Raw genomic sequence first — 14,040 nt, 5'->3', positions numbered from 1 at the left:
GCAGAGAAGTGGGCCAGATAGCCCTGCGTTCGGACCTCCGAGCGTGTCGATTTTCCCATCAACGAATGCCGGTCAGCCCTGTGAGGTCTCTTACTGTGCTGAGGCAGACCTCTGTTAGTGGGCACAGGTCACAGTGTGTGTCCTTTTCTTTGTCCCTGGTTGACCTTAGAAGCCATCTCACTCTGGCCCTGGCGTCAGGCGCCCCCACCCGCTCAGGGGCCTTGGGGGCCAGCTGGTCCAGGGTGAGGCTGTGTCCTTGTGGAGCTGGCCTTCTCCCGGGGGTCCCTGAGCATTTCTCAGGGTAGTGGCTGGCTGTGACGTCCACCTGAAGTACACGTGGACAGTACTGACCGCTGTCATTCCTAGTTGTCTGTTTGGAAATTGATTTTGTCCAGTGGACCGATAAATTGGGACTCAGCAGTTAGCATCCAGGTTTCCCTCAGGCTATAGAGTTGCTGAACAGTCTTCCCCAGGAGTGTTTGGGCAGCTGGGTAAAGTGGTGATTTTAGAGAATGTGGCGAGGCAGTGACTCTTGAGTTTATACGATGCAACCCGTCAAGGTGCCATAGCCTGTTAGTTTTGACATGCGTTGGGCCGTGAAAAGGCTACCCTCTTAGCACAGAGAGTATGACCAACACTAGAAAACTAAGAGTAATTTCAGGTACAGTAGAACTTCCCCAGGTAAGACAAATGAAGGCCAGTTTTAAGCATTACAGCTTTAGTTCAAGTTGAGATAATAATTTTTTAAATGGCTAATTAGATTTAACCACGTTATCTAAAATAGCTGTGGTAGTGTCCTCTGGTTTGGTTTGGCATTTGTACATGCTTTGTATTTTTTATTTCATTGAAGTATGATTGATTTACACTATCATGTTTCAGGTGTAGAGCACAGTGGTTTAGGTTTTCATATATATACACACACACACACATATGTTTTTCAGATTTTTTTCCCCCTAAAGGATATTATAAAATATACTGAGTATAGTTCCATGTTGGTTATCTGTTTTATTTTTATTTAGAAAGCTATTTATTTTTGGCTGCTCTGGGGCTCTGTCGCGGTGCTCAGTGGGCGAGGGCTGTGCCCGGGCTGTGCCGCGTGGGCTTCCCCTGTTGGAGAGCACGGGCTCTGGGGGCACGGCCTTCAGTAGCTGTAGCACGACGGCTCTGTGGTGTGGGCTCAGTAGTTGGGGCACGCGAGCTTAGTTCTTACACTTTTAAACCCCATTGGTTGTTGTCTAGCCAGAGTCCAGCTGTCTGTGGCCCCGTGGACTGCAGCGCGCCAGCGTAAAGCTCTGTGCTTGAGTGCTATGCATTTTAGTTTCTTTTACAGTGGTTTACGCTTCTCTAATAGACAGACCCTCCCATATACATGAAATACATGAGTAGGAGAAACTCAACAGGCAAATACCATACAGCTGCAGCTCCCTTAAACAGTACAGTGTTCTTCCCGAGGGTCCTAAACTCACTCGTCTGTTTATATAAAAAACTACAACTGCAGTATTAGAAACTCAGTGAGACATTTTAAAATGAAACCAGAAAGATAATCTGTATGTACTTCCAGTTATTTTAAATATCACAGATGATTTACCTAATCCAACATATCTGGGTTATTCCTGAAGTTAGCACAGAACGACCCTGGGCTTGCTTTACTTTGTCATCCTTGTTCTCAGGCCTGAAGCTCAGCGAGGTCACAGATGCCCTCTGAGCAGAGTTAGCGCACCTGTGTAACGGTGTCCGCTCTCACTCCCCAGCTGGTGACTGCTTTTGGCCAGAATTAGAAACCCATGTGTTGTTCGTGGTCCCCTTGACAACAAGACTCTCGGGGCAGGTGGCCTCTGGGTCAGGTACTCTGCTCACCGGACAGTGTCCTGGGTGATGTTGCCCACCCTCCTCTCACTCATGTGCCAGCCCTTTCCCTCGCTCCTGGCGGCCCCTGTGTCCCTTTGCGTCTCCTAGGGCCTGGCAGTGTCCCTTGGGTGTGGCCGGTGGGCATGTTTGGGGGCAACTTTTCAGGAACATTCTCACCTGAGTCGAGCTGGTGGACTCGTGAGTGACTTCCTGAGCAGGTTGTGAGTTTCCGAGTGCCTTGGGGTGGGACCGTGGTGTGTGTTGCTCGCGCCGGGGTCTGCAGGGCCGCGGTGCAGGCGGGGTGGTGTTCCAGCGGGCGCAGTGTCTGTGGAGCCGGGAGCGCTGCTGCAGGGCCGCCTCACAGTCTCTCTCTGCTGTGTGCAGTGGTCCCCGTGATCCTGAAGGCTCTGACGTACGAGGAGAAGCGGGGCGCCTGCAGCGTGGGCTCCAACGTCCGGGACGCCGCCTGCTACGTGTGCTGGGCCTTCGCACGTGCCTACGAGCCTCAGGAGTTGAAGCCGTTCGTCGCGGCAATCTCAAGGTAAAGCCTGTTAATTTGGACTAGTGACAGCATTGGCTTACCTGCCTCACTGTCTGCTCCTGTGCAGTGAAAACCAGCACAGCCTCATGAAACCAGCACAATACCTTTTCCATGACTTCCTGGGCAGAGCATTGAGGGCAGTGGGCTGTGCCAGCCACATGGGCGTGGGCCCCACTTTTAGGATCCGATGTCTGTGCCCGGGAAAATTCGAAAGAGATGTGTCCCTAGTATAGTGATGTTAATTTTCTCCCTGTCTCCTGTTAGACTGAAGTGAGTCCCTTTGACATGAAAACGGAGTTCGGCTGTCCACTTCTGGTTGTTCTGTGTCATGCTGGAGGAGGAGCTGAGCACTGGGTTGGTCATGGATGTAACACCGACCCAACCACTTTTACTCAGAGATGGATTTTAACATGATCTCCAGTCCTGGAAGCTGCCTCCCACCAAGGAGGTGCCCTGCCAAGAGTGGGAGACCCTCAGGCCTCAGAATGTATCCACAGGGCAGCTCTGTCTCCTCCTCTGGCCAGTGCAATGGGCTTCCCCATGGTCTGAGCACCAGCGGCGCCTGGGGGAAAGCCGCAGGGGATGGGGGCCGCTCGAGGGTCAGGAGAGGGTTGTCAGGCTCGCTTACTGCTCAGGTCGCGTGGCCAGGCTGTATCTTGCAATCTTGACCCTCATGTGAAGGGAAAGCCTGCAGAGCAGCCTGTGGATTCTGATCCTTGCTCAGGGAGATACACTGTTTCCTAGGAAGTCGTAAAAGTGCGACTTCTGACTGTGTCCACCCCGGGGGGGGCAGGAGGGCAGTGGGCTCCTGAGAGGCTGTGGTGGGTGTCTGCGGCCTGAGGCCTGGCTGCGGAGACCCCGGCTGCCCGTGCCTTTGTCCGCTGCTCCTGCCCTCACGTGTGTTCCCCGCTCTCTTTTTTGGTCTGCAAAGGTGAGATTGTTTGCTGTTTACTTAATACAGCTTCGGGGTGGGTTCTGCCTACTGCTTTCTTGCTCTGCTCCTCAGCTTTTTGGAAGCTGCTTCTGTAACTAGAATGAAAGCGCAAGGTGTATTTTGCTCGCTGTTTCCATCAGCAGCCACAGAATGATGAGCCTCTAGATGGGAGCTGTCTCATTCACAGTCGTGGCTTCCCACCCGGCTGAGGTCTTGTGCCCAGGGCCCAGGCAGGTCCAGCTCTGCACCTGTCGCACTGCCTCTGCCGGAAGCTGACATGCCCCGACTTCAGGGGACCTGGCTTCAAAGGGTCATTCCCATTGCAGAGTGAAATCATCTCAGCAGGCTTCTAACCTTTGTGGCTGAAAGCACTGAAGGTTGCAGGAACCTGGGCCCCTCCTTTCTCTGGGGACTGTCTTTGGCTCAGCCCAGCCAAAGAGAGAATCAGGACTGAGGGCTGAAGGGTCAGCAGAGGCACTGGGCACAGAGGTGAGTGGCCACCGCTCATAACATCCTCTGCTTGGGGCAGAAGCTTCTCGCCACCCCATAGGTGAGAGCGTCAGAGTCACAAGACCTCATCACCAACTTGGAGAGACATAGTGTGAAGAGTCCTGAGCCCTGTGGGCACAGATGAGCCGGAGAGCAGGGTTCTGTGCAGGCCCTGGACTTCGGAACGGAGGCTCTTTCAGCCGCAAGCAGACAACGTTGCAGTGTTCATCTCAGCAGAGGTTTTAATGCAGAGTGCCAGCCAGTGAGGGTGCGCAGGAGTGCTGGTGAATGTTAAGCCTGGCCCTCGTGTAGCGTGTGACGCTCGAAGCATGGTGTCCCGGTGTGGGCGATCCTTCACAGACTCCCATCCAGTTCTCCAGGAGGCTGAAGGGGCACCGCAGATCTTACTCCAGGGTGGCCCCTGTTACTCAGAAAAGGAAAGACCCTGTCTGGTGAAGGGGTCACATCCTGGAGCTTGTGCCTGTCTGGGGAAGGTGTTGAAGAGACCAGTGACCCCACTGGATAGAGGCCTCTGCGGCCAACCTTCAGGGCAAGGGTGCTGCGGGTCTGTGTGCACCTGAGGGCCTGAGCAGGCCCTACCAGGGGACCCCCAAAGGCTCTGGAATGTGGGGGGCTCTGGAATGTGGGGGCTCTGGAATGTGGGGGCTCTGGAATGTGGGGGGACGGAGTGGAGGTGGGTGGTCAGGCTGCCAGGCTTTCTGAGGCAGGATTTATTTTAAGAAATGGTGCTTGGATTAAAGGACAGATCACAGCTGCAGGGACTGGTGGCCATATCCATCCACAGAAACTAGTGTGGTTCACTCAGGACCTTTGATCTCGGGGAAGGCTGAATTTCCCTGACGTCTTGGGCACGCCCAAGCAATCGCTGATGAGTTTACAACTCACCCCGAAAGTGCAAGCTGGCAGGGGAGCGCAGAGACTCCTGCTTCACAGCGCTCCTAATTTCTCCTAATTGACTCTGGAGTTGGTGCCTTGTGGAGTTTCTGCTCAGAGGGGGCCCCTCTTGTCCCCTGCCCCTGTGCCCATCCCAGGACTGGATTGGCAAGTGCCCATTGGAGCTATGCCTGGCAGCTTTCTCAGTCCAGTTTGGCAGGTTCCTAGGGAGCCTGTGCTCCAACCCTTCCTGGTCCATCTCCACGGCAGGCCTGGGGGGTGGAGCGGGCGGGCTGGAGGGTGAGTCACGGTGCCATGTGAGCCTTCAGGACGCTGCTGGTGCTCGCCTCCCTGCCTCAGAAGTATCGGTTGGGGTGTGTCCTTCGAGATCTCCCTCCCTTGGTTTGTAATAAGTGACCGCATTTTAATTGTCAGCTTTTAAGCCCATTCATCCTGGCACATGATAAAATCTTGAGATCTTCAACTATACTTTCACAAACTCTTCAGTTTGGATCCTGCAAAAGTAGACAGTTGAGATCAAACTATAATTCTATAAATGAACTAGACACATCTGATGGAGAGAGTCAGGCGGCAGTAATAACGAGGCAGGGCTGGGCGCAGCCCACACAGGGGGAGAGGCCAGAGTGCGGCTGGCCCCCAGCTCAGGTGGCCGGGCAGGGAGGAGCTCGGGTCAGCCGCTCCCCCTCCTAGAGGAACGTGAGGGACTGTCCTTTCACTTCACCTGTGGATGTATGCTCACTGTCTCTGTTTTAGAAATACCCCAAAGAAAGTTTTTAGGTCAGTATACGACATAGTTTGGATTAGTGTTGGTCGGTTTTGAAAACCTGTGTTTCCTAAGTGTTATATGCAGATTAAGAGATGGAATAATAATTTTGTGAATAAGTAAATCGGGCTTCCTGAGAAGCCAAGCGTAATTTAGGGATAGAGAAACACAAAGTTACAGTGGTAGAGGATGGTCGTGTATTTTGAAACAACCTGCTCACCAGTAATCAAAAGCTAATTTGCAAGAAGAAAAGGGAAAAAAAAGAGCCCTGTTGCCAGCATATGCGTTGGTTGTCACCTTCTAGCGATTTCCTCACCTGAAACTCTGTTGTAAGCTGAGCTCCTGTTGACATCAACCCTGCAGGGCCCCTCCCGTGCTAGGGGCAGTGCCCGGCTCAGCCTCGCGGAGCAAGCTGGGCAAGCAGGGCAGCGTGGGCAGCGCCTGGGGATTGGCTCCCAGATCTCTTCCTCGAGGGCAAGCTTGTCCTGAAAAATCAGGAAATGGCAAGCGTTGCTCAAAGCTACGTCTTGTTCCCACTCAGCGTTTCTTGATGGCAGACTTCCAGGGGGAAGATAACCTTTTTTGTTTCTTGAGAAAAATTAAGTGGCGGTTACTGACCAGAGTGTTCCCACCCGTCCGCCTGTTAGGTCTCCCCTCGGCCTCCATTTTAGCTCTGCTGTGATTGAAAGCACTTTGCAGATGTCTTGTGTTTCACCGTCATGTCAGCTGGCTCCTGAGCTTTAATTCTTCTGATGTAGGGAAAAATTTAGCCACAGGCGGGTCTTGCAGTTTATTCCCCAAATAGTGTGACTTGTAGCTTTTAAGCATGGATGGGTAAGAAATCATCCATCTTGATATTTTGAAAAGCATATTTTGAAATGACATTTTGATATTTTGAAATGACAAGGTTACTGTTACTCAAGGGAAAAGGGATGTTTTGTTTTTTATTGCCACAAAAATATGACACGAACGAACAAAAATTGAGTTTGGGGTAAGATCTGCTCTTTGCTGTACCTGCTAAAAGCCAGGTGCCTGGAACTTGGAGCAGGTCTGGGCATGCAGCTCTCCTGACTCGGACAAGAAAGAAAATCCCTCTCTGTTTGACACAGACCATCCTTCTGTGTTGGGAAATCCTGGTGAAGTATCACCTGAACTCTCCCAGTGAAAGCAAACAGGTGAAGATACCGAGAACGTTCCAGGCCCAGTGGCTGCCGTGTGCTCAGAATGGTCCTGGGCCGGCTGCAGCCTGGCCCCTGCACCCCTCTCAGAAGTGGGTAAAGAGAGCGCAGAGTCATGCTGTGCCCCGTTTTGCTGAGGAAAGCTTCACAGCCCACGGGACGTGGGGGTCTGGGGGGATCTCGCATGTTTAAATGTGACCAGTGTTGTCACGAGTACTGTCATTTGAAACATGCTAGTATTTCCAGATAAGCCAGTTTTGTTTTGAAAGTGTGAAATCAGAACAATTTTCAAAATTTAGTCCACAGCAGAACAGTATTAAAACCCTGTTACATTCACAGAGGTATACACAGTGGACTTGTTGAATTGAGTCTGTACTTAAAAGCTGTGCTTTTTGAGTGGTTTCGTTATGTTTGTCCTACTGTGATCTGTGAAGGCTGGTAGAATGTGGATAAAGCAGTAAATATTTCAAGCCATTTACTCACAAATGCAGAAGCAGCCTGATGGAGGTTTGTGGGCCCATCTGTAGTACCCCAGGGTCAGGTTCTCAGGCTGTAGCCAATGCCGGCCCTTTGGTAACTGGTCTTTGGGCAAGCCTCACCCTGCTTGTCTGCGTCGGTGGCCTGGCCCCGGGGCCCTCCTGAGCTGTGGGGGTCTGCTCCTGTGACCACAAGGCCAGGGTATGCTCACCGTGAAGGAACAGGGGCCTTGCACCCAGAGGTAGACCGCTGCTTGCCATTCAGGGGTCTTTCTGCTGGAGTTCCCATGACACACAGTCTCTCCAGGAGTGACTGCTGTGTGGCTAGTGACCGCAGGAACTGAGCCAATTGGGCTGGGCCTTACCGCGAGGGGCGGGAGGGTGCCCACAGACCCACCTGAGGGCAAACACAGAGAGGTGTCTGCAGATGAGTGTAAACGGGATCACCTGCAGTAAATGCCTGAGCTCGATCTGGACAGCCCCTGCTGCACCCCTCGCAACTACCAGGTAACCATGGGGAGCGTGTGCAAAGAGAGTGAAGTAGATAGAGCCCCTTGCCTGTGGCTGGAAGGAGGTAATCCACACGTGATGAAGCTGGGAAGGGCCCTTCAACACAGGAGTTCATTACTGTCTGGCTTGATTACAACGTAAACATACAGTCTTAAAGCCCAACTGTCTCTGTTTGGCACCACAGGGCAGGCCCCCCCAGGCTGACCTGCATGGCGCAGCAGGTGGCGCAGAGGGGAGCTTGGACTTGGCTCAGTGGTCTTGGCTGCACCAAGGTTGAAACTGGACTCAGTGTGTCCTGGGCAGGGCCAGCATGTCCACAGCTGGGGGTGGGGGTCTGGGGGTCGGAGGGGTTTGGTGTATAACTTAGCAGTGACCTTGCAGGGGTTATGGTGAACTATAGATTGGCAGGTGATTCTAAGTTTCTTCTCTGTTTTTTTCCATTTTCTCTTTATTAGTAAGTGTCCAATAGTTTAAAAATTGTAATTTAGGACAAATAGATTGACAGGAAATTTCAAGAATTCAGTGTGTAATGTGAACTTCTGGGAGTGTTGGCTGGACCCAGAGTCAGTGAAAATATGCCCACATATTTCTTATGTCAGACATTAAAGGAAAGCGGAAATTCTTGGTTAGTATCTTTTCCTAGAATACGTATGATCTTATGGAGGTGGCGCTAGTAGTAAAGAACCTGGCTGTCAATGCAAGAGATGCTGGAGACGCGAGTTTGATCCCTGGGTTGGGAAGGTCCCCTGGAGGAGGAAATGGCAACCCACTCTGGTTTCTTTACCTGGAAAATCCCATGGACAGAGGAGCCTGGCAGGCTACCGTCCATGGGGTCACAAAGAGTCAGGCACAACTGAAATGACTTAGCATTAGCACTTACTCATATGTAAATATAATACTTAAAATTCCATTGATGATGAGAGTATATTTAGAGTAAAACATCAAATATGTTTTCACTAAGAACAGTCACGTGTCTATGTTAATCTCACTCCTAAATTATCCCTCGCCACCTTTCCCCTTTGGTAACTGTAAGTTTGTTTTATATGTCTGTGGGTCTGTTTCTGTTTTGTATAAGTTTATTAGTACCATTTAAAAAAAAAAAACTTACTTATTTTTTAATTGAAGGATAACAGCTTTACAGAATTTTGTTGTTTTCTGTCAAAGCTCAACATGAATCAGCCATAGGTACACGTGTATCCCCTCCCTTTTGAACCTCCCTCCCATCTCCCTCCCCATCCCACCCCTCTAGGTTGATACAGAGCCCCTGTTTGAGTTTCCTGAGACATACAGCAAATTCTCGTTGGCTCTCGGTTTTACAAATGGTGATGCAAGTTTCCACGTTGCTCTTGCCACGCTTCTCACCCTTAGTACCATTTTTCTTCCCTCTGTGTAAGTGATATCATGTGATATTTGCCTTTGCCTAACTTCATTGGTAATCTCCAGGTCCCTGTTGCTGCAGTTGGCATTATGCTTACCAGTTACAAACCAGTTACGGCAGGACCTCCTATATAGCACAGGGGATCATACTCGGTATGTTAGAATAACCTGTAAGAGAAAAGAATCTGAAAAGAGAGGGGGTACACACCTGGGTATAGCTGAGTTACTTCGCTGTGCACCCAAAACTAACACAACATTGTAAGTCAGCTATACTTCAGAAAAGAAAAAAGCCGGTAGTTTTATAATTTTTGGTTATTGAAAGATCACAGAATTACATGTCTTGGTCAGTTTAATGATTTCTGAGATTTTGTTAACAAAAGCATTTAGATGTTGAAATGGAATCAATTAATCTTAAAATGGTCCCGCTTAAGTCAATGAATTTCCTTTAGTGTTAAGACTAGTTTTTTTTTTTTTTAATCTCATCTTGGCTATAGTTTATAATATAGTAAAGAGTTGAGAGAGGAAAAGGAAACCGCTCTCTCTTGCCTTTATTAAAGGAAAAGGTTCTTCCCTTGAATAAGAGTTTTGCTGAAATTAATTTCAGCTTCAACTAGTGAAAGGACCCCAAATACTAATACTGGATCTTTAAAAATCTTTAGATTTTTTTAAAAAATCTAAAAAAACTTTTAAGTTTGAACTAACTTTAGACCTAAAGAAGAATAGCAAAAATAATAGCAGTTCCCATAAAAGCCCTTCATCAGCTTCCCTGAATGTTGACTTCTCACAAAGGAGACCAAGGAATGAGCATCGTGTGGGGCCAGGGATTAAACCTGGAGAAGGCGATGGCGCCCACTCCAGTGTTCCTGCCTGGAGAGTCCCAGGGACGGGGGAGCCTGGTGGGCTGCTGTCTGTGGGGTCGCACAGAGTCAGACATGACTGAGCGACTTCCCTTTCACTTTTCACTTTCATGCATTGGAGAAGAAAGTGGCAACCCACTCCAGTGTTCCTGCCTGGAGAGTCCCAGGGACGGGGGAGCCTGGTGGGCTGCCATCTATGGGTTGCACAGAGTCGGACACGACTGAAGCGACTTAGCAGCAGTGATTAAACCGCAGCTGCTGTTTGGTGATGTGCCATCTTGGTGTTGGATTTGGGGTGTGTCCCAAACTCACCGCCCCCGGTTGAAATCTATGAAATTAATGTTTAAAAAACGATAAGGCATTTTGGGGGTGCTTTGAGACTCTGTAATAACTGTCCAGTGTTCACACTCAGTGCCCATCAGCTACTGTGCCAGGCCAGCAGCGATGGGGGTGGTTTCATAGGAAATCGGGTCCCTCTGCTTTCTGCTCCTTTGTCGACTTACATCAGTGTGGACCGCGGCTTATCTTCTAGCACTGTTGGTTATTTTGTTGGCAGATTGCAGTGCGTTTAGTTATTGGGAGCAATTTCAGGTTGGCTTCTGTGCCTTTTTGCTTTTTCCTAATGGTTTCTCAATTTCTAGCACAACAAGATGCCCCAGGCTTTTCTTTTTTCCTTGCCCCAGCCTTAGAGTCAGCCACCTCCAGGAGTCCTTGTTCCTCTTAGTGGAGAATGGTGTTTAGAATCCAAGACTTGGGTTCCACGCCCACACCCACTCCTACACTACCCTTTGTACCTCCAGCCTGGCCAACTGCGTGGACACCTGCGATTCCAGCCCAGGCCTGCCCGGTCCCCTGACCTCCCTCCTGTGCGCAGTACTTCTTCATCCCGGCTCCCTCCCCAGCGTCTGTGTGCAGTGGTTTCAACACTGCTAACTCTCCCTGTGAGAAACACAACTGCTCCAGGGGAGAGTGCTCCTCTGTGTCCTCCCCGTCCATGGAGTGGGGTGCCCCTGGCTAACACAGGCACATTCCCACTGTCCCAGGGGCCCTGCTGCCTATACTTTTTAATTTGTGTTCAGGAAATTCACCCGTCATGAACAGCTGTTGACAGATTCGTAGAGTTGGGTCCCCCAATTTCATTACCAAACAGAATGGCTGTCAGATAGGAGGGCAGCATCTCTTTCAGGAGATCTCCGTGTGTCTGAAATGACCCCTTTTCAAGCGTTTCCTCTGGGGGCTGATGGGAGATGCCAGTTCACAGGTCACATCAGTAACAGCGCTCTGCCCCAGTTTCCTTTCTGTTGTTGCCGAATCCCAGTAGGCGCTTGAGCTCTTCCTGATGTGTCCCTGATGGTTGAGGGTGACGATGTAGCGAAGGAAGGCTTCAGTGAAGCTGGTGGACAGTCTGAGCCCAGGGGGGCTTCCTTCTTGCCAGCCGTGGTCAGAGTTTGACTTGGGGAATAGGCCTCTCAGAGCAGCTCTCCGCTTGGCTGCCATTTCTGGGGAGGTGCAGGGCTCATCGCTGCTCTTGCTGGCCTCCTGGGCCCCCTTGTTTCTCTGTTTGTACCTGTGGTCCTGCCCCCAATACTGCTGTCCTCGTCCTGCCCTACAAGGCCTGTGCACGAGGCCACCCTCCCTGTGAGCCCGCTGGCTCTGGTGGAGTTGGGGTTGGCCACCCCCGCTGCCCTATGAGCATATCTGCCACTGAGGCCCCGAGCCATGGGCAGGCTCACGGGCACGTGGAGGAGGGAGACTGTGGGGTCAGCGCCCCGGGGTCTGTGGAGAGTCCCTTTCATGAACCTCCTCGTCTCTTCCTCACAGCGCGCTGGTGATTGCCACTGTTTTCGACCGAGATGTAAACTGCAGGAGAGCAGCCTCTGTAAGTTGTCCTGTTTGGGCCTTTTCTTGAGGGTGTGGGTGGCTCTTACCCGTGACCACCTCCCCCGAGAGGCTGTTGTCATCGGCTTGGGAAGCAGGAGCGAGGCCCAGGGGCAGGGGGAGGGTGGCTCCCACTCCCTCTGGGTCCCAGCGGGGAAGTGGGCTGTAGCCTGTGGCGGGCGGGTCACGATGGGTTGCCGGCCTCCAGGTGGAGATGCAAGGGGGTCCCGGAGGGGCGAGTGTGGAGTGGGTGCTGCCGTCTGAGTGAGGGTGGGGCCCGGGATCATTGTTGCAGGTGTGCCCTCTACTTGTGGGTGATGTGGAATTGCGATCTCTGTCCTCAGATGTTGGGGCGTCAGGTCACAGAGCTCCCCATGGCCTGCCTGCTCTCTGTTCTCTGAAGTACGTGGGTTCCTTGAAACTTTGTGTTTCAAGCAAAAGTTTTCCAGGAAAGCCCAAGACCTTTTCTGTGTCCTGCAGTTTCTCTTCTTTTGTCTTGAGCATCAGTAGGAAACCTAATGATTCCTTGAGAAATCTTCACATTTGTGCCTTGATATTTTCCCCCAGGCAGTAATTGTAAGACTCCTTGAAATACAGTAAGACTCTTGTTAAATCTGTGTTGCTTGTTGGGGAGTTCCCTGGTGGTCCAGTGGTTGGGACTCGGCTTCCACTGTAGGGGGCCTGGGTTCGATCCCCAATATCTTCGCAAGCTGTGCTGCGAGGCCTTAAAGAAATTGCCTTTTATATTTTCTTTCTGTTTATTGGAACCTGAGAACTAATTTTGGGAAGCAGTAATAAAATCAAAGCACTGATGCTTTTATGATATCCTAAGGAAGAGGTGGAATAGAAGAACAGAATTTTTTTTTTATCTTTTTCAAGTTACAATTAAAATCCTTTAAAATTAGTGGAAGTTCTTTGCATTATACACCACCTAAGTGACCCCTCCTTACTTAGTGGCGCATGTCTATCGCAGTGAAAGGTGCTTCTGTTTGAAGCTCATTTGAAAAGGTAGGGCTCCAGTACCTAATTGTCGGGGATAAAATTTCTCTTATCACAAAGCTGCTTCCTTGTGACGATGTATTTGGCCCTCTTGGATTCCGGTTTGTGCTGCTTCTGTGCGGTCCACGGGACACCACACCCAGTGACCTGGGGCCTTCTCCTCTGGCGCCAAGGCGTAGGGGGCGCTATGAGCGTGCTGAGCTGCCGTCTTGGCGCTCTTGTTGTTTGGATGCTTTTTTGATGATTCAGTGGATGTTGGCAATTTGATCTCTGGTTCTTCTGCCTTTTCTAATCCAGCTTGAACATCTGGAAGTTCACGGTTCACGCGCTGCTGAAGCCTGGCTTGGAGAATTCTGAGCATTATTTTGCTAGCGTGTGAGATGAGTGCAGTTGTGCAGTAGTTTGAGCAGTCTTTGGCATTGCCTTTCTTTGGGATTGGAACGAAAACTGCCCTTTTCCAGTCCTGTGGCCACTGCTGAGTTTTCCAAATTTGCTGGCATATTGAATGTGGCACTTTCATAGCATCATCTTTCAGGATTTGAAATAGCTCAACTGGAATTCCATCACCTCCACTAGTTTTGTTCATAGTGATGCTTCCCAAGGCCCACTTGACTTCACATTCCAGGATGTCTGGCTCTAGGTGAGTGATCACACCATTGTGGTTATCTGGGTCATTGAAAAAGCAAGAGAGTTCCAGAAAAACATACACTTCTGCTTTATTGACTATACCAAAGCCTTTGACTGTGTGGATCACAACAAATTGTGGAAAATTCTTCAAGAGATGGGAATACCAGACCACCTTATCTGCCTCTTGAGAAATCTGTATACAGGTCAGGAAGCAACAGTTAGAACTGGACATGGAACAACAGACTGGTTCCAAATAGGAAAAGGAGTACGTCAAGGCTGTATATTGACAGCCTGTTTATTTAACTTATATACGGAGTACATCATGAGAAATGTTGGATTGGATGAAGCACAAGCTGGAATCAAGATTGCCGGGAGAAATATCAATAACCTCAGACATGCAGATGACTCCACCCTTATGGCAGAAAGCGAAGAAGAACTAAAGAGCCTCTTGATGAAAGTGGAAGAGGAGAGTGAAAAAGTTGGCTTAAAGCTCAACATTCAGAAAACGAAGATCATGGCATCTGGTCCTATCACCTCAGGGGAAATAGATGGGGAAACAGTGGAAACAGTGTCAGACTTTATTGTTTTGGGCTCTAAAATCACTGCAGATGGTGACTGCAGTCATGAAATTAAAAGACGGTTACTCCT

General features: G+C 50.3%; 1 protein-coding gene across 2 annotated transcripts in view; it reads left to right on the top strand.

Moving 5' to 3' along the window:
- Positions 1–14,040, top strand: part of TBCD (tubulin folding cofactor D) — a 144,049-nt gene that overhangs the window by 77,817 nt on the left and 52,192 nt on the right. For both annotated transcript variants that reach the window (XM_018065386.1, XM_018065385.1), the window contains exons 14-15: positions 2,233–2,389; positions 11,710–11,767. In XM_018065386.1, the coding sequence (XP_017920875.1) occupies positions 2,233–2,389; positions 11,710–11,767 (215 nt within the window). The remainder of the gene's footprint in view (positions 1–2,232; positions 2,390–11,709; positions 11,768–14,040) is intronic.

Source organism: Capra hircus, chromosome 19 (assembly GCF_001704415.2).
Source record: "Capra hircus breed San Clemente chromosome 19, ASM170441v1, whole genome shotgun sequence".
Taxonomy (NCBI): Eukaryota; Metazoa; Chordata; class Mammalia; order Artiodactyla; family Bovidae; genus Capra; species Capra hircus.
This window is presented reverse-complemented; position numbering and strand designations above follow the sequence as displayed.